Raw genomic sequence first — 18828 nt, forward strand, 5'->3', positions numbered from 1 at the left:
AATTTTAAAAATTAGAAATGCTTCTCAGAAATTGTTTGAAAGATGTGTCTTTTATCAAAAGCTTAGACTGACAGGTTAACACCATTTGAGACAAAGTCTATGAAACAAGGAACAATGCATACAAGAAAGACACAGACATACAACAATACCAAGGGCTGAAGTCCAGTACCTCACAAATCACTCACTACCCTTAAAGAACAGTTATCTCAAATCCACAGCTATACACGGTAGTGTTTCCAGAGAACTAAATACAAATATTCAACTCAAAATACCTACCTGCCACTAAAATATGCTCACTAATAGATGTATTATTTATGTAAAATAAATTTTTTAATGGAGCAACAATGAATAATGTTTGTTTATTGTTAGTGACTAATATACTTAATAGGATCTCAAAAATGCTTCATCTGTTATTTGATTCCCAAAGAGACTACACGTTGGATGAACTCTTTGTCAAAGCTGTTCATATTTCACCATGAGCTTAATATTTAAGCTCATGGTGATGGCTTTTATTTTAATTTAATAATAATAATTAAGTGAAAGTATTCTGGCCCTGGTGATGGGCAAAATTAATTAGAACATGACTTTTCATTGAATTTTAACATTGAGATGTAGGTGGCCCATCAGCTAATCAAAGAAGTTGAGTAACTACTCCAGGATCTTACACTAAAGATCACATAAACCTCATAAAAATGAATGATAAAGGCAAATTTCTATTGATAAATATTTACCATAACTATTTTGCTCATTTTTGCTATATCGACTATTTATGTATAATATTAATTTATTACTTGAAATGATAGTAGGCACATATATGTAGGCTGGCACTAATAGCACAACAAAAGCCTGCACTCACCACCTATGCTCAACACAAACCACATTGTAGACAAGGATTCAGCATAACTGTTCTTAAGGGGTATGAAAAATGTCATGCATTTCAATATCACACCAAAGGATCTCAAAGGGGCAAACAAGGAAGCTACAATTAATCATGCTTACTTTGAGTTATTTATTATTGAATTTGAAGACATTGCAGGAAATATTAAGACTCAACTTGTTACCTTGAACATTTTTGCGTGTTCTCTGGACGTGGATGTGTTTTAAAGCAGAGAATTATTCTCACAGGAAAGAGTAACACGCAAAAACACATGCAACCAATTCAACCGCATGTTATAACTGTGTCCAATATTTTTTTGTGCTCTGGATTCCATGAATTTTGCAGACAAACAAATTAACAACAGCCACCACCACGATCTCACAAACACAAAAGATATTAACATGAGTCCAGCGAAGAACTATATTTTATTAATGTCATAAAATTCTGAGTGACTGTTTTGTAATGCTCCTTAAATGAAGTCCAGGGCCAACTTGGTGATTCACTTAATTTTTTTAAATCACTGCTCCATTCATATCATTAATAAAAATTAAAATTCATCAGTGCATGCACTTGTGGATTCTCCTACCAAAATGCCAATTCTTTTGATAAAAATTTCTATTTCCAAATTTTTCTACTCATATTCATTTGCATTTTTAACTCATCAATTTTGGAATGTTCTGGTGTCTGTAGATTATTTATAAAAGAACCAAAATTTGTAAGGAAAAAATGAATGAAGACATAAAACATAAGCTTAGATCATTCTAATTTCTCCATTCAATTGACCAGCACATTATGCTGAGCACGTACTGTTTGTAGCAAACTTACAAAGCAATCTTGGGTATTGTAACAGTCGTATAAGCTTTCTAAAGGCATCACTTATTGACTCGAATTTTATCTCACCATTGAATTTACTACTACTTGCAAAGAATGGGAGTATTAAACAACCAACCTCCTTTCATTATGGAAAACATAGATGGTTCTTCATCAATCAGAGAGCACACATTTAATTTTCTAAAATTGTATGAAAGCTAAAAACTATTTATGAAGTTTTGAAAATAATGTGTAATGTATCAATATTCTTGATTATTGCAGCAAATAGGGGGAGATGAAATAACATTCGACCAGCTACTCTCACTCCAAGTATTCCCATCTATTTGAGGTAATCAAGTAACTTACAAAGGGGAAAAATCCTTATAATGAATACAGAAAACAATCGCTTTTCAGTGCTAATCGATGCATGATGAAGCATGAACAATCAAAATATGTGGAAAATATGGTTGTGATATAAACTGACATACATGGAAACTCTCCCTTTTCATTTCGTGTTATTATTAAGTACAATTTTTCAGTTTTTAGCCATGTTATAAAGGTGGAATTATAGTTTCACAATAACAAAGAACTATCACTAAGTTTTTATGGGAACAAATGTCTTTAAAAAGCTAAACCCCTCATTGTAACTGAGAAAAAACAAATGACTGGCAAAGGCAAAAAAACAAATTTTAAAAAGGATCATTGATGATGCAAATTCATATTCATCATATGATGCCAATTTAATTACTGCAATGTAAATAGTTAACGACTTATTTGTTGCACAGTAAACCTATGTATTTTCTCCCCTAAAGGAGAATATGGAATTCTCAGGGTTAATGAATGTGAGGGAAATGATAATAAGAAAGTACAGATAGTTCAAAAATGTTTCAATTAAAGCAACTTCAGACAACTTTTGATTTTGTGAAATCAAAATCTTTTGAGAAAGTCAAGGTATTTCAAACTTGCATTTTTCATAGCTTTAATCAAAGTTTCAAAGCATTTATTAACCTTTAGGATTGTAATTTTATTAAAATTTCAACATGTTGGGAAGAGAGTAGTGCGGTTAATCTGAAAATGGATTATCCAAACACAGATAATTAAGAGTCAACTGTATTCACCTCTATTATGAAGAGAACCTTGTAGCTTCCTTATATGCAATTACCAGAAAAGTAAATTCTACTAGCCAGAAATAAAATCGGCATTGAACCATTTTTGTACACTATAATTTGAAAACTATTTTGTCACAACTTTCACAAAAAGTAATTCTTGTACTATCACAATTACATTGAACATGTAACCTAAGTACAGCACTATAGGAAATAAAGAGGGTCATCTCCATATCTCTGAAATCCCCATCATGTCCTCAATTGATGGCTAGAATTTACTAATCATGCATTTCAGGGGTAGAGAAAATAAAAATAACTTTTTTTTAATGCATCCAACACTTTATGATGGAGTCAAACATTATGACATGAAACTCTTAATCAAAATTTGATAAATCTTCAATTATCTTAATCAAATCTTGATGCAACCTAAGCACCACGCCCAAAATAATAGATATAATTGGAAATTACATTCAAATGATGAAGCATTAACAGAATTTTCACTGTCTGAAATTCACAGCTAATATTCATCAAATAATGGTTTTAAACCAAACTTAATTGTAGGCAAGATGGTGGTAGATAATTTCTTTATCGCTAATGATTCAAATAAACTTAAGTGTTCCTCTTCCACCTTATTACAGAAATATGGCAAGCTTTTGATTTTTTCAAACTCCTCTGATCAACAGTGGAACTGAACACCACCACCACATTCCAAACATTTATAAGTACAACATAAAGCATGCTTGATTTGAAGCACTACCAAAAATGAAACAAATGTAATATTAATATTCTGGTGATGTTATAAAATTATATTTCCCTATGAACCAGCATTTAAAAATTTGACAATTTTTGGGATCTGAAAATTTTTTTAAACCTTTTTTTAATGTCGTAAAATGCATTACTTGTCAGTAATCTTAACAAAAGGAAACACTGATTAACTCATAGAAATATATTCATACCTTATGTGATCCTGCTTTTTCTCAATATCTTCTAAATATGGGCTGTCATTTGCAATAAGTTTCTTTGCTAACTCTTCACACTGGTTAAACCTTTCAGTTCCAGCTTCAATTCTGTGCTTGAAATCTTCAAATTTATTTTGAAGCACCTATAAAAATAATAATTTTCAGAATAAAGGAGCCTTAGGACAAATAATTCTAAAGCATTAAGAACTGCTTTTATTTCTACTCAACCTACCAGTAGGTGTTCATAATCATGCCCATAGTCTTCTGATGCTGCAGCTTGCTCCTGCTCCTTAATCCATTGCTCCAATTCTGCACTCTCTGTGAAATATTCATGACGACACAAGCTGTCCACAAGGTGCCGTTGTCGGGCAGAAGCAGCTCTTTGTAAGGCAGACAATTCAGCAGACAATGCAGTTTGCCGTTTCACAATTAGAGCAGAATCAGGATGATTGTCATTGGCCATTGCATTGGCCACCCTTCCCATTTCAGCAACAATCCCACTGTATGTATCCAGCTCTAACTCAAGAGCCTGAAAATAATTATTTTCTAAGTTATAAAATGAAATGCAGAAAAAGGTTAGATTATATTTTGTGTCTCCTCAATGAACTGATCCATAGCAACCCTAATTATTAAATGAATTGCTTTTGTAACCCTCAATATTTATATCTCTAATACTAAGGATTTCATAAATTAATTCTCAACACTTTCTTCCAACACTTGTTGGGTCAAAACTGATATTGTAATTATATGCCTGAGTGTCAACTGTTTAAATCTTCTCCCCTAATCTCAATTTAAATCTTATTCCCCATTCACCATACTACTGAGGTCCCATTCATGTGACGGTGGATATCTATGAAGAAAAATGGAACGCAATTCATTCATTCATTCATGCATATTCCCATAGCTTAATCATTTATTTAGTTTTTTCTCTAATTTAACTCCATTCTAATCTTCTTGCAAAGAGTCATTGCAGCCATTTATTGTTTAAAGTCAAAAACACCAACTTGGAAATGAAGGCCTTGGTAGGTTCATAAATTAATATCATGGAAATCTGGTTACTATTTGCATCATTTCAATATATATTATGCATTATAACATGCATCTCCAATGCTAATCATTGAGCTTAACTGCATTTAAAATATCCAAAAAAATACTTACTGTTAACGTTTGTAGCAATAGTTCAATAGATGATGTGATATGAATCAATTCTTTTAACCAACTGAATGAGTGCTTTTTGAATCATGTTGGAGAAATCAAATTTTACTAACCATTAGCCAATAATTTTTGCCACAATTTGCAAGGAAAACAATCATCCATTACCTTAAACTAAAGCCTCGAAAAAACTTTCTATTTCTCAGGTATATGAAATGTATCGCAACAAATAAAGGCATGCAATGTTTTTCATCAAACTTTTTCAAAGTTTCTTTTATTTTATTTTGAAAACTCTTGTATTTACTTTCCATCCAATTCCTCGGTCCTGTTGACATTTAGACTATCAATTAAAAACATGTTAAGTATAAATCCAATGAAGAATCTTGATGCTCAAACATTTGGATTCCAATCACATGAATCTTCTACAGTCTAAACAACTTTAATGGTTGACCAACACTGCAAACTACAAAACTTATCTGTTAAGGAGCAGAAAGATACTAGTTGGCCATTAACAAGTGCCAGACACATAAGAGTGATAAATTGAAGAAGTGTTTGCATACTGTTGTGCTGCTGTGTTCAATATGTTGAAATTTATACCAAATAAAGAGCATTCGAATTTTTCATTTGAAGAAAACTGCTGCTGAATCATACCAATTACTTCTAGAATCTTATGGTGAACATGCTTCATTGCAAGATGCATTTGAACAATGATTTCAGAATTTCAAAAGTAGTGACTTCAATGCTGCAGACACGGAACATGGAAAACCACTAAAGAGGAAGGAATATGTGGGATTGCAAGCATTGTTGGGCAAAGATGATTCGCAAACACAAAAACAACTTGCAGGGCAATTGAAAGTTAGTCAACAAGCTGTTTCCAATCGCCTACAAGAGATGGGAAAGATTTAGAAGACTGGCAAATGGATACCACATGAGTTGAACGACAGGCAGATGGAGAGGTGCAAAAATACGTAAGAAATTTTGCTCACACAAAACAAAAGGAAATCGTTTTTGCATCATATCATTACTGGTGATTAAAGTGAATTTATTTTGAGAATGTGAAGCACAAAAAATCATGATTAGACCCGAGCACCATTCACATTGACCGCAAGACCGAATTGCTTTGGCAGAAAAATATACTCTGTGTTTGGTGGTCTATCATGAGCTTTTAAAACCTGGTGAAAAAATTAATACTGAATGCTACCAACAACAATTGTTCAATTAGAGCTGTTTGCCGCTTCAAAAAATACCATAATACCAAAAGAGGCAAGACATGGTCATTTTTCTTCATGAAAATGTTCCATCACATACGACAAAACCAGTTTGTGACACGTTGGAATCACTCAGCTGGGAAGTTCTACCTCATGCAGCTTACTCAACAGACTTAGCTCCTGTCGATTACCACTTGTTTGCATCAATGCATCATGCAATTGCTGAGCAGCGCTTTGGTTCATATGAAGATGTGAAAAAATGGCTCAACGAATACTTCACAGAAAAAGGGAAAGGTTTTTACTGGTGTGGTAACCACAAATTGCCCAAAAGATGGAGAAAATGTCTAATTAACAATGGAGCATACTTTGACTTAAGACCTTTCTATCACTTTCACAACTTTTTTTTTAATCCGAATTTCACTTGTACGCCTGGTGATTACTTCCTAAGGTTAGGACAAAAAATCAGGGTTTGTGTTTTGATGTTTTAAAGAATGATCAAATATGCATATAACTAACTCTATTCCTCATGCTACTATTCCCCTTGTAAGTATACAATGTATAATGTATGTACTGTTGCGTATTCATACCCAGAATTCTGCAGCACAAAATCTTCAGCAATTTCTTTTATCCAATATGTTTGTGATTTTTGGGGTTTCAGCTTAAATCCACGGTGAGCTTCTATTTAGACAAATAAGATGTCTGCATATCTACAGGTGATGTATTAGCATGATATGCATTTTATGAATTGAAAACTATTTCAAATAAGAATCAAATTCATGCAGTCTAGAGAATGATTTGAAAGCAAAAAATATCAATGAGTTGAGTATTTCATTGTTTTGGTTGGTGTAAAAAATAAATTTTCTTTACCTTGTGTTTTGTCAACAGTTTTGTGGCAGCATCACGATCACGGCCAAAATCAGTTGAAGAGAGGACATCTCTACGTTCAGCTAGCCATCCTTCAACTTCTCCAGCTTCAAAGAAAAACTGTTGAGCCTTGAGAGAGAGGTCAAGCCTCTTGCCTCTTTCACCTGCTTTTTTCTCTAAATCTTTCCAAGATTCCTTCAGACTGCTACACAATGCTTCAATCTGTAATAAATATATGAATTAAAGTAATAGTACTCCATATTTTCCAGTAGTTTACATCTCTGAAAAGTTATTTTTTTATAATGTGATGGGTATCAGGACTGAAAAATCAGTTGAAAAATTTTAGACAGAAAACACTTAAACATACTATAGCATTCAGTAAATGCAGCCATTAATCATGGTTGTTACATAATTATAGTTGATGTATTCATCCTGGCAAGCTCAAAATGAAATTTATTTATCCTTCAATAACCATGTCAAAATAATTAAAGCATACATGCACATAATAAATTTAAAATATAAATCAACTTTTGAAGTGGTTACCTTAATTTTAAGATGAAGTAAAGGTAGAAATTATTTTTTAACTGAATCCAAAGTCTTTATGCCTGTAATGCAGGCGCAATGATATTTATTTTTTGTAAATGAATAATACTTTTGAAAGCATGCAATATTGGGCTTAAATACAGGATTGTACACATTACTGTAAGCCTAATCTCTTATTGCTTAAAGCCCTAGTCATGTAGGTACCACTGTGTCAAAAGTAAAGTTTTCCCAAGTATAGGGCAGTTTTATTTATGCAGGTACCTCTTTTGAACGTGGATGTTTCTGCTCTAGCAGATTCTTTCCAGAAGAAAGAGCTCTTTCCATAGTAGGACGATGACCAACAATTTCTGCTACAAGTTTATCATGCTTTTTGTGTAGTGTTTGGGCTTGATGTAAATTGGAACCCAAAATCTCAGAGGAAGCAAGTGGCATTCTCTCCCGCACCCATTGCTGCTCTGCATCCACTTCAAATGTGAATTTGTGAAAACGGAGGGATTCCTCCAAAGCTTCTCTACGCAAGCGTGCAGGTTCCTTCAGGGTGGAAAACCTAAAAAAAATGTTGTAGCATAAAATGTCTCGATAATATGAATATACTTAACTGACAAATCATTTATATCATTAATAAATACAATTGATAAGTATTCATTCATCAAATTTAAAAAAAAAAACAAAAAACTGATGGGTACTAACAAAAAATTAAACTCATTACATATTTGAATGCAGCATTGATATATTTTAAAGACACAAAGGAAGATGAATCAATTCTGTACCTTTACCATAATGCAAACTATTTAAAAAACGACATATATCTTTAAAAAATCAATCAAAGTCAACTTTTGAGAATTCCATTACATTTGCCTTTCTAATTACATTTTAAAATCATCTACAATGAAACCTTGATGTTCCAAAATCAATGGGACCAAAAGAAACCTACTTTGAAATATCCAGGTTTGATATAAATGAACTTAAATATTTCTAGCAATTCTGTCTTTGGCCTGCAATATTTTGATGCTCTTTTATCAGTCCATTAAAATACTATAGGTTAACTAGCCTGCACGTTTATCAGCTAATTTCTAAAGTAAAAATATCACCATTTAACTCTTTTTCCTTGAGAAATGTCATCTTACCTCAGAGTGTCTTTCCCAAGTGCTAAAATTAAGTAGGACCAAAATAATGTTTTACGGCACATATAAAAATAAAGGCAAACATGGAGAAAGCTTAAATGAAAACACTCAATTTGTTGACAAATAATAAGTCACTTGGGGCTGTGGTCCCTAGCCAAGCAATAGTAAATTTGAACAATGAATTTAATATGATGAGCATTAGTCACAAATGACCTCAGTCAAAGAAGCACCAAAAGTTAAATGATTGCCTGATGATTACTTTATAGACCATTCCATGATTTGATATTTTGGTGACTTTTAATGGCCTAATGAATGATAAAAATTTGTTGGTCACATATCTGATAGCATAATTGAGTATTGTAATTGTTTTACTTTCTTCAGACAAAATATCATCTGCGTCACTGATAAATGGGCTGCTGACTATGATGATTTTTTTGAAGTATAAATAACAAAGAGAACTTACTTATTCAGGCATTGCTGACTTGATTTCCGTATGGCATCAGCATCAAAATGTCCATCATCAGCCATCTCTTTACCAGCAGACACCAATTCTCCTATGCGCCTTTCCCATGTATCCAAATCACTTTCGATAACCTAAAGGACAACAATTAGATGATAAAGGTCACCTCAGACATCAGAATTTATTTACCTTGATAAAAAATTGTTTCAGTGTCCAGAAAAAAAGGCTTGGTTTCGGTATCAGTTCCAGTAGTAACTGGCATTTTAAGACCATATGACAGGGAAGTTTGTATCAGACAATATTAGCCATTTAAAATACCTGAAGATGAGAATCAACTAATCAGCTCAACATATCCTAATGACAACTGAAACCCATGATAAGCAGGTTCCACTACAACAATGCTATTCACTGACCTACTCAAGTTTACATAATACAACTTAAGTTTTGCAGAAAGCGATCAAAGATATCAAGCAGATTTAATTCCATGAAACTGCAATCAGCATTCAGATAATATAAAATACTAACTATCCAATGCCTGATAACCTGATCAGCAAATCACCCCTTGACCTCAATACGAGGCATTACCTCTCCTCCTAATTCAATGTAGGTGGCTAATGGCATTTAATCCCATATGTTAGTTCACTTTTCTGCATTTACATAACTTATAAATAAATTAAAGATATAAATATATAATAAATTTTACTCCATATTAATGTCCACATTTGTATGACTGGAGTGATCAACTGTAATCAATTTCACTGATAGCAGAGCAAAATTATTTGTTTGAAAAAAAAGAATTAGGGTCTAATTTTACTGTTGAAGGAAAAACTATTAATACCAAATCTAATAGAAGTAATAAAAAAAGAAATACCTGTTGTTTTTTAAGTAATTCATTACAGCTCCTAAGATCAACACCAACTTCTTGTGACTGCAGAGATGTTTCTATCTCTTCCAGCTTAAGACGAGCATCTTCCAAAGTTCTAATTTGTTTTGATGAAAAAATTCAAATTAAGCATTTTAATAGTTGTAACTATTTTATCTATATACCTAGCACATCAACACCTAGATTGTAGCTTCCTTTTTATAAAAATCAATTTTTTCACTAAAACTAAGAAAATATTTCTGGCATAGCTTTCTTAACATAATTACCAGTAAACTAAATTGAAAATAATTAAATCCTTTTCATTAATATGAACCTAAGAAACTACAGAATTACAATGGAAAAAATGAAATGCAAAAGGTTGGCACACAATTACCTACACAGAAGAAAAGAATTTTGCAAAAATTAAATACAACAATAAATTTAGTTACAGCCTTTTCTTTCATGGGCTTATCTTTGTTATACAGACTGTGAGACAAATATTACATAACTTGCTTGACATAAACTATAAATGGCGGAAATATATATGAAAAAGTGGCAACTAGGAAAGCTGTGCACTCCATGCCCATTTAGGGACTTTATGCATCTGCATTGGAAAATAGAGAAGAAGAAAATTATTAAAAGAATTTCCCCCCCATTTTTTAATGCCTACCCTTAATTACCCTATGCTCCTAATACCTTTAGAATAGAATCACAAATGAATTGGTTTAGAACTCACACTCATAAGCACCTAACATATGACTACATCTGACAGAAAGTTCAAGAACTACAGTCATGAATTTGCACTCGGTCATTCATTTCATTCATATTCATATGGCCCTCTTCTCTTAGCCTCACTGGACGGCTACCAATTTAGGTATGATGGAGAATGACCAAAATCTCATAAATAAAATACTTTTAATGCCTATACCCAATTTTTACTCCTGCGATTGAAAAGAAATGTATGCAAAGTTTGACAAAAATTGAAAATCTGAAGGCTAAAATCACAGATTTTTCAAACACATTGGTATTTATTCATACTTCAAGCACTAACATCATCAACTACAACACAAATTTTCATGCATAGTAACCAAAAGTTAACAAAATGTGCTTTTTGCCTTGTTTTTTGGCCTTATTTGATGGTTTTCTCTCGTTATAAGCAATTGAAGTAAAATTACATCAATGAATTTCTCATAATTTATTTAGCACATAAGCTCTAAGAAACTATAATATGCCAATTTTTTTTTCAAGTAACACATTTTCCAAGTTCATAGTTCTATTAATTTGAATCTGACATTAGTGAAACAGACAAATCAAATGAGGTCACTTTTAATCTTAATTTAAGTATAATTACAAGTCCTACTTCACCTTTACCTCTCCCATAATCAAAAATCTCTCACATTTTATCATTACTGTTTGAAGTGAAAAGAGTATCCATAAAGTTTTATACAAAATGGTTTATTCTTAGAAGTCATATGTAAAATACTCTTAAAGGTAGAGCCTGACTAATTGAAGAAGACATGATATTTAACTTTCAAGTAAAAAGAAATCTTAAATTGAAGTATTTATAGCAAAAGAATGGAAATATAAATTAAATTACCTATTATATGTATGTTGGGCAGATGCTTGTCTTAGCCTTCTACCCTTGTCAGCAGACATGGCAACCAGCTTATCCCAGGTAGAATTGAGATCATGTAATATCCTCTTCACATCATCACTACGATAGTTTCTTTCATTGACGAGTCCTTGTCCAGCCTTCAATTTTACAATAAAAAATTAAATTAATACTTTATTTGTACAGTTTATTTAATGTAGATGGAATTAAATCAAACTTCAATAATAAATATTTCATTCAAACATTCTTTGATACCTCAATTTCTTTGATAATTCCTATAATGCAACTAAATTGGCCAAATCACTTCCCTTATTTATTACACCATACAGTTAATTCCAGCTCATCATAAATTTATGAATAACAAAAATAAATTAAATCATTAAGCTTCTATCCTTCACACTTACTATACAATTAGTCAGAAGAGCATAACTATTTTCTATTCTTAAATTTCAGATAAACATTTCAACTATAAAATATAAGTTTAAATCTCTATTTTAGCAATATTATAAAGAGAGGAATTCAAAATTATTAAGACTGCTGGTTCCATCTGGTTAAAATCTGACTCCGGGGCAAATGCTAGCCATAACCTCATAACCTTCTGTCACTTCACCATAGGTCCTATTCAACATAATTACACTGGTCCCATCAATTCTGCCATTTTATAAATATATCCTGGATATTGCATTCCGTGAGAGTTGCCAGCACTGCTAGCATTTCTGTTTGGATCTTTTCATTAATAGAAAACTAGCATCCTTTTAATTTGAACTTCAAATGGATGGACAGAGAAAAATCACAGGGGGGCAAGTAGTATGTATATTAGGGAAGGAAAATTAAAATAATTTTATTGTTGGTCAAAAAGCTTCATGTAGAGAAGGAAGCACAAGATGATGAGTTATGATGATGCAACATTCAGTTATTTTGTCACCGAAGCTTGGTGTGATATCTTCACCAATTTTCACTTCACCATTGCAAAACATAATCGTAATAAATTTATTCGACTGTTCAGCAGCTGGAATTAATTCTTTATGCACATAAAAAAATTATGAATATCCTCTTTCACCTGTTCTTGTATAGAAAAAACTCAACTGCATGAAAACACTCGAGTAGTAGCAGATAATACAGGAAGTGACCAACACCAGAGGTCATTTGCACGAAAAGGGATAGGTCGGTAATAAGGTAAGGGTAGAATATTCAGGGAATGGAGGAAGGGTAAAGAGAAACCCAGCATCAGCATACTCTTTAATAAAAGGAGCCAAGAGGTCATCAGTTTAATGTCCATCTATGGATGGCATACCCAAAAAGCTTTAGCCAAACTACACTTAACTACATAGCACCGCAAAGGGATCAGGATACTACAGAAAAAGCCGGTCATCACTGGGATTCAAATCTGGGCCCTCAGGCTGGGAAGCAGGTACCATGAATACACTCTTACACCTAATATGACAATACTTGGGTAGCTATTTACCAATTAAAACCAGTTATTTGCTATTCATTTTCAATGTGATTTTCAAATTAAGAAAATGAGATAATTCTTTGTACAGTGTACTCCCATTAGAGTAATCCTTTGTGCACACAAATTTGGGTTATACGTAAGCAGGCCAGATATATGTACATTATCTGGAACTCTTCAAATAAGATTCAATGAATTTAATCATAAGTAGTAATGTAAATTTGGAATCAATTAAAGCTAAGGCCCAAATGGAATTGAAAAAATTTTCTACCTTGTTTAAGTCACGAAGCCGACCCTCATTTGAACGAAGCTCACGTTCAAAGGCTTCATGCTTCTGTAACTTCCTCTCCAAGTTAGTGAGATCTCTATATGATTCATCACCAGCAGTTTTTGCCTTGTCAGCTAGCCAGCTACGAAACTCATCTGCATCAGCACTAAAGGAGTGGAATGCGGCAGATGCCAGTATTGCATCATATCTGGCCTGTTCAGCTTGTCTTAGCTGGCCAGTTCTTCTTTCCAAGACTTGAGTGCATCTTTTGGCAATACTAGTCATAAAACAAATTAAATTTTGCATCAGCATTTATTTCACTTCTCAATTCAACAAATAAATTCAGTTGAAAACAGTTTTAATCAAGTAATAGATCTGGAACTAAATTCCCCAACATATGCCACATTAGAGTAATATGTTAGAAACAATGTCAAATATTCTTCTCAAACTTTAAAAACCATTTTAGACTACCTACAAGAAGAATGTAGCCTACACCAACTGAGGAACAGTCACCAACTCTTAGAAGCATTTTGAAGTGTTCGTAGTTGTTTACATAAAGATAGTAGAATGTGAAATACATGCTCTTTAGATTTTACATTCTCCTTATGAAAAGTCAGTTTGGGAAGTATAACAATAATGTGAGTCGTAAAACTATACTGAGACAGAAAACGATTGATTAGGTGAATAAAATATTAATCATAATCCTTTATTGACCATCATTCATAGTTAAAGAGAATCAAAGCATTTAAGAAATCATTATATGCCCAATAATCTTGCAGGATCACTAGGTGAAATATATGAGTGGGGGTAGAGGTCAGGTACATTTTCCACAAGGATTTGCACTTGACAAAACCTTGTGCAAGATGGGTGCTGCACATGCTCACTGTGGAACAAAACCCCATTTGGACGACACTTTCCAAACAGCACTTGGTGTACTTTATGAAAAACAAGATTGATTTTTCTGCATCAATATGGGACGATGGATGAAACATGGATTCACCATTACATACCAGAATCGAAACTACAATCCAAGCAGTGGATAAAGGCTGGTTCTGCAGCTCTGAAGAAGGCAAAGATGGTGCTATGAGTAGGAAAGGTCATGGTATTGTTTTTTAGGATGTGAAAGTAATTCTGTAGACCGACTATCTTGGAAAAGGTAAAACAATAACTGAAGAGTACTTTCCCAATGAAACTGGATGCAAAAATTAATTAAATCACACCTGGCTTGCAGAGAGAAAAATCTGTTTTTCATCGGGACAATGTACCTGCCCACGAGTGTCTAAGCAATGAAAAAAATTAGGGATTTGCAACATGAAGTGCTGAAACATCCACCCTGTTCCCCAGATTTGCATCCCTTGGACTTCCACCCATTCGAAAAATTCAGAAGTTTCCTCGTTGGTCAACATTTTTCATCCAATCAAGCGATTGTGGCTGTAGACAATTTTACAGCACTTCCAGTAGAACACTATAGGGCAGGATATAGCACTAGAACACCAATGAACAAAATGCATTAATATTAAAGGCGATTTTGTTCAAAAATAAGACTTTTGTGAAAACATACATTGCCATTTTCATCATCAGGCCGAGAACTTCTATAATCACCCTAATAAAAGCCAGGACAAAAATCAAGCTAAATGACCTTACAAAGAAGAGATGATCAATGTCTCTATATAAACTGAGTTTTTGTGGTAGACACTTTGTCCTTTAGGGCAGTCATGCTGCTGAGAGCAAAGGTCAGTCAAGAATCCCTGGACAACCTCAACACTTTCAAGCAATAGTGAGCTATTATAACTTGTAGTAACTATCAGTCCAGGTCCAGAGTAACCTTGATCACATCATGATCAAATACTACATCAGGTAAGCCCTTGTACATTTCACAGAAATGTTTAACCCCCTTATCTCTTGTCATAACTTCCCTATCTTTTAGTTCCCTTACATATTGCAAAATAATCAATTTGTAATTTTCCACAGCGTTTATTGCATTCAATGTGTTTCAATGTCAGCGCATCATTATTATATATATAATTCAAATAAAAATTACAATTTATCATTTCTCAATATGCTTCATTTCTACAAATCAGAGCCATTCATTACTAATTAAGATCTCACCTACATTTCTTCCGTCTTTGACCTCTCTCTCATACACTTGATAAGAGTATATATTTGAGAGAATTACCTGTCATGCCATTATGTACATTAAACGAATATCTATGCAGTGGATTTTAGTTTTTAAAATCAAAAAGCAACAGAACGTAACAATTTTTTTCATGCAAATAATCGGAAATTATCATAAATAAAAATTAATATTAAGGTTTTCTTCGTATAATTAAAATGAAGACAAAGAGAAGCCTTAAAATTCCATTCTCTCTCCCAATATGTATTTGGAGAGCTCAGAGATTGAAGATGTTACAATTTGATATTTACTGTAAAAACAAACATAAAATCAATACTCACTAAAGGCTGTCGTAGTGGCCAGCAGCTATTAGTTTTTGTGCCATTTCACCAAAGGCATTGAATCTTTCTTCTTGTGCATGAAGTGTGTTTCTAAAATCCTCATGTCTACCAAGTAAAGCTTTAACATCATCAATGGATTCCTGTTTAATAAATTAAGCAGAAAGAAAAATAGGCATATTACTTATTTATTTATAGACAAGCATAATCACCATAAATGGCAATAAAATCACAAAACTTATAATGTCCACAAGTTGTTAAAAACTGCAGCAAGAATCTGGTTTTCTGAAGCTCTTGCATTATTACCTAACACTAAATGGACATATAGCTTGAATTACACAATCTTCACGGTTGAATACAACCAATTCATACAGGATAATTCATGAAACTCTTGTATCTTAAAATTCATACACTTATATCAAATTGGGGAACAGGAAAAAAAAGGAATTGATTTCTTGGGACAGACTTAACCAAAGGATTATCCCAGCAAAAAAGAAAAGGGAAACATTTGAAAAAAAGAGAACCAAAAACAATGGCAGAACCTTTTACTGGGCTTAAGTCACCCATATCTTTTTCTCTTAAGCTTCCTATTTATGATAAGTTTGAATCTAAATCTTTAAAAAATGGTCAAGTTTCATGGACTATTTCACATTTGATTATGGATTCATCATTCCCATAAAAATATGCAAATAATTTAAACTAAGATTAAAATGGCACTTATTTTGGATACCTTGTTATCCAAAGCAAATAGTCCATTTAGTTAATAAAAGCACCCATTATTTTGACATAAATTAACAAAAATATTTCTCCATAAATTAATATGGCGATGGCAATGATGATTACTCTACATGCACTTCTTACTTTTAGTAAATCATGAGTGAATCAGAATTCATAAAAGCACAATACAATACAAAACAGCCATTCTATGATAATGTATTTTTTATAAAAATTATGCTACATTAACATATTTATGAATAATACAGTTATCGGTGTTCCATAATGAATTCACTTTCTTTTAATACTGCTTCAAGTAATGAAGATATTCAGATATCCACAAAATCACAACTGAGCTCTGACTGAACCTTAGATTAAGGATCTTCTGCTAAATTTTTGTTCTGAATAACATTTGTCCAATAAAAATAAACTTATTTAGATTCATTGGAACATCATCTCAAAGATCCATTGCCTCCAGAGAAGCAATTCAATTTCTTTATTTTTAATTAACTAATATTGTTTCAAGTGAATTTATGCTAGATTAACTCAAAATCGAATAATTATGTATCATGACTAAATCCCATTGAATGAGTCAAGGAATTAGATGGGTTTAGAAACATGGAGGAATCATGTTAATTTGCTATACTAGCTAGTCATACCCCCAAATCAGTGAACTCCAAAAATGCTAGGTGACCCGATGTAGCTGCATCCAGACGATCAGCCTCTCGGTTGAAAACTTGAAGGCTATGACAGTCTTCAAGCCATTTATTCTTGGCATGCCATGCTTGCTCTAAATCCTGTAGTTTATCCAACTCTTTAAGTCTCTCACGCACTTCATCCTCTCCAGCACAACCTCTCTGAAGAAGCTGTCTGCCTAAATTAGCCACTTGCTTGAATCTAGAATGAAATAAGAAAAAAATAAGAACTGGGAAACCTTGAATTTACATTTTTAAAGGGACCAATAAAAGAATGCATATGCTTACATATACAAATATGTTAAGTCAAGACTAACGTAAAATAGAAATGAGGAAAAATATTTCATGAATGCATTTTCACTTTTTTGTTCAAATAATAAAATATTTCACATTAATAACACAAACAATAATTTGTTAATAAAATCAAACAATAAATGCAAAAATCAGGCCAACCACTATTTTTAAGCAAACATTTGAAAAATAACCACTCATGTAGGAAGGTTTCCTAAATTCACACTTCCTTATTACAGAATTCCATTATCTGCTTGATTTTCAAAGTTCTTTCTTTCAGCCTTTTTACACCATTATTGACCAATATTAACATGAAATGAGGTCATCCAAAAGATATGCTGTAATTTCACCCTATATGGTTTTTAAAAACAATTCTCACTGGAATAACAAGCATATAACATGTTTTGCAACTCAGATTATTATATCAGAAGATAACTAATTTATTTACCATTTTAAAAATTGATTGAAAGGACTCATAATGCCAATATAAGTAGCTTAATGATCCAACATACATATCACAAACATCAAAAGTTGACTGACAACAGTGAAAATATGACAAAAATTAGCTTATCTACAAGGGAAGTAAGATTTCCCTGAGTTTCCAGGTTTCAGAAATAAAAATTTGGCATGTTCATTGTAATGATTTATACAGAAATTTATCAGGACCACTAAAATATTTATGTAAATTTTATGATTAAGTAAATATGAAGTTTCTTTGAAGAAGAAAGGAAATACAAAGAAACACTTAAGTTTGTCGTGTAAAACTCTCCTCAATTACTCTTTTCAAAATACTTTTCAATTTTTAAAATGAAAGACCTACCAAAGATTAATGATACAGACTAACAGAAATCATCAGTTTGTTTTCATATACCACTTACTCATCTTGGTGGCCAATAATATCATCTTTGAGTTCCTTATGCTTCTGCAGCAACTCCTCAGCAGCTGGTACATCTTTGGCAACTTCATGGGAAGCCAATGCTTCTCTCGCTGAATTCATCCATTTTAGCTATGCAAAAAAGTTAGGTGAAGAATTACATTAAGGCAAAGCTACAGATAACAAGCATAGTATTATAGACTTCTGATGAAGTTTGCTGCATCATTGTATATAAAAGACAGTTCAAGAGTAGGTTGATATGTAATTTTTTTGGTCAAAATCCTTGACTTGAATTTAAGTCAATACAAGAAAAAACAAAAGTTGAGCTTAAAAATATTCAATGAAATTGAGCTAATTAGAAGTAAACATAAATTAAATTCATAACATTATTTCAAAAGCAATACAAGGAAATAATATTTCACAAGGTTCCTATACATATTGTATGAAGCATTTCCTTTAAGGTTTGATAGCCATATGCTGAATTACTGACAAAAATTGACACCTTATT

At 32.5% G+C, this 18828-nt stretch overlaps 1 protein-coding gene across 8 annotated transcripts in view; it reads right to left on the minus strand.

Moving 5' to 3' along the window:
- kst (spectrin beta chain, non-erythrocytic 5 kst) overlaps window positions 1-18828 on the minus strand; it is a 218465-nt gene that overhangs the window by 68869 nt on the left and 130768 nt on the right. For all 8 annotated transcript variants that reach the window (XM_071598510.1, XM_071598512.1, XM_071598511.1 and 5 more), the window contains exons 24-34: window positions 18325-18452; window positions 17120-17357; window positions 15750-15889; window positions 13299-13572; window positions 11563-11717; window positions 9975-10083; window positions 9107-9237; window positions 7781-8066; window positions 6980-7198; window positions 3985-4281; window positions 3750-3895 (exon numbers count right to left, since the gene is read on the minus strand). In XM_071598510.1, the coding sequence (XP_071454611.1) occupies window positions 3750-3895; window positions 3985-4281; window positions 6980-7198; window positions 7781-8066; window positions 9107-9237; window positions 9975-10083; window positions 11563-11717; window positions 13299-13572; window positions 15750-15889; window positions 17120-17357; window positions 18325-18452 (2123 nt within the window). The remainder of the gene's footprint in view (window positions 1-3749; window positions 3896-3984; window positions 4282-6979; window positions 7199-7780; window positions 8067-9106; window positions 9238-9974; window positions 10084-11562; window positions 11718-13298; window positions 13573-15749; window positions 15890-17119; window positions 17358-18324; window positions 18453-18828) is intronic.

This window comes from Hetaerina americana, unplaced genomic scaffold (assembly GCF_022747635.1).
Source record: "Hetaerina americana unplaced genomic scaffold, ioHetAmer1.1.p SCAF_10, whole genome shotgun sequence".
NCBI classification, from domain to species: Eukaryota; Metazoa; Arthropoda; class Insecta; order Odonata; family Calopterygidae; genus Hetaerina; species Hetaerina americana.